Source organism: Trachymyrmex cornetzi, unplaced genomic scaffold, assembly GCF_001594075.2.
Source record: "Trachymyrmex cornetzi isolate Tcor2-1 unplaced genomic scaffold, Tcor1.1 scaffold868, whole genome shotgun sequence".
NCBI lineage: Eukaryota > Metazoa > Arthropoda > Insecta > Hymenoptera > Formicidae > Trachymyrmex > Trachymyrmex cornetzi.
Genome location: NW_017300210.1, coordinates 9,360 through 10,148, shown reverse-complemented (window position 1 = coordinate 10,148; position 789 = coordinate 9,360). Strand labels below are relative to the sequence as shown.

The window sequence follows — 789 nt, the reverse complement described above, 5'->3', positions numbered from 1 at the left end:
ACATTTATATCTATATCTAAAGATTTTTAATAATAGACATACGTGTCTCCGCATGAAGATAAACTATTTGTGTCTATATTCCGTTCTACTAAAAATAGCTTTCACGTTACAATATACATCGACGCGGATTTCAAACACGATGGCAAATCGACTGGTCTCAGTGATGGAATAGGAAAGCGAGCAACTTTAAAAAGGAAGTACCATGGGGATCATAAATCGAAAAGCTTTTCCCTCCGCAATAAAACTGCGGCAGGCCGTTTTTCAGGAATGGATCGTAGATCGCCTATTGTTACGGGTACGCGTTTCAATACCTGGCTTCGTGACTCCCGTAATAACGCCAGGGTCTCTTTGCCGGTTGTGCAAACACACACCAGTGTACAAACGAAGCATATCGGTGGAGTCCCGAGAAGTTGCGAGATCATACTCATTCAGGTTCTCTTCCTCCTTACGCGTCATCTCACTATCATACTTTCACCGTTGTCCTACAGAGTGTTCTCGAGTTATCTTTCGTTTATGAGTTAGTGTATTTTATCGCAGGGACGTGTTTCTCTCGTAAATTTCCAACTTCCCAACGTATTCTCACCAATGTTGGCAGACAAGATGGTATACTTGCTCTACGCGACCGGATAAATGCGTCCCTGTAATCCTTTCGCTATACGTGCGCTCGTACATTCGACGGAAGAGACTAACCTGACAGAGCAGATTTTCCGTAGTGCTTGGTAGCATTCACCTAAATATTCGAAACGGTCAGCACACTGAAACGCAACTGACGTGCAATCCGCTTTCACA

At 43.5% G+C, this 789-nt stretch overlaps 1 protein-coding gene across 1 annotated transcript in view; it reads right to left on the bottom strand.

Annotated features, from left to right (window-relative positions):
• The window catches only part of LOC108769157 (protein timeless homolog), a 42,241-nt gene extending 41,785 nt beyond the window's left edge, over positions 1-456 (bottom strand). Inside the window, exon 1 of the mRNA XM_018519984.1 lies at positions 312-456. Within this exon, the coding sequence (XP_018375486.1) occupies positions 312-456 (145 nt within the window). The remainder of the gene's footprint in view (positions 1-311) is intronic.
• Positions 457-789: the final 333 nt, after the last annotated feature.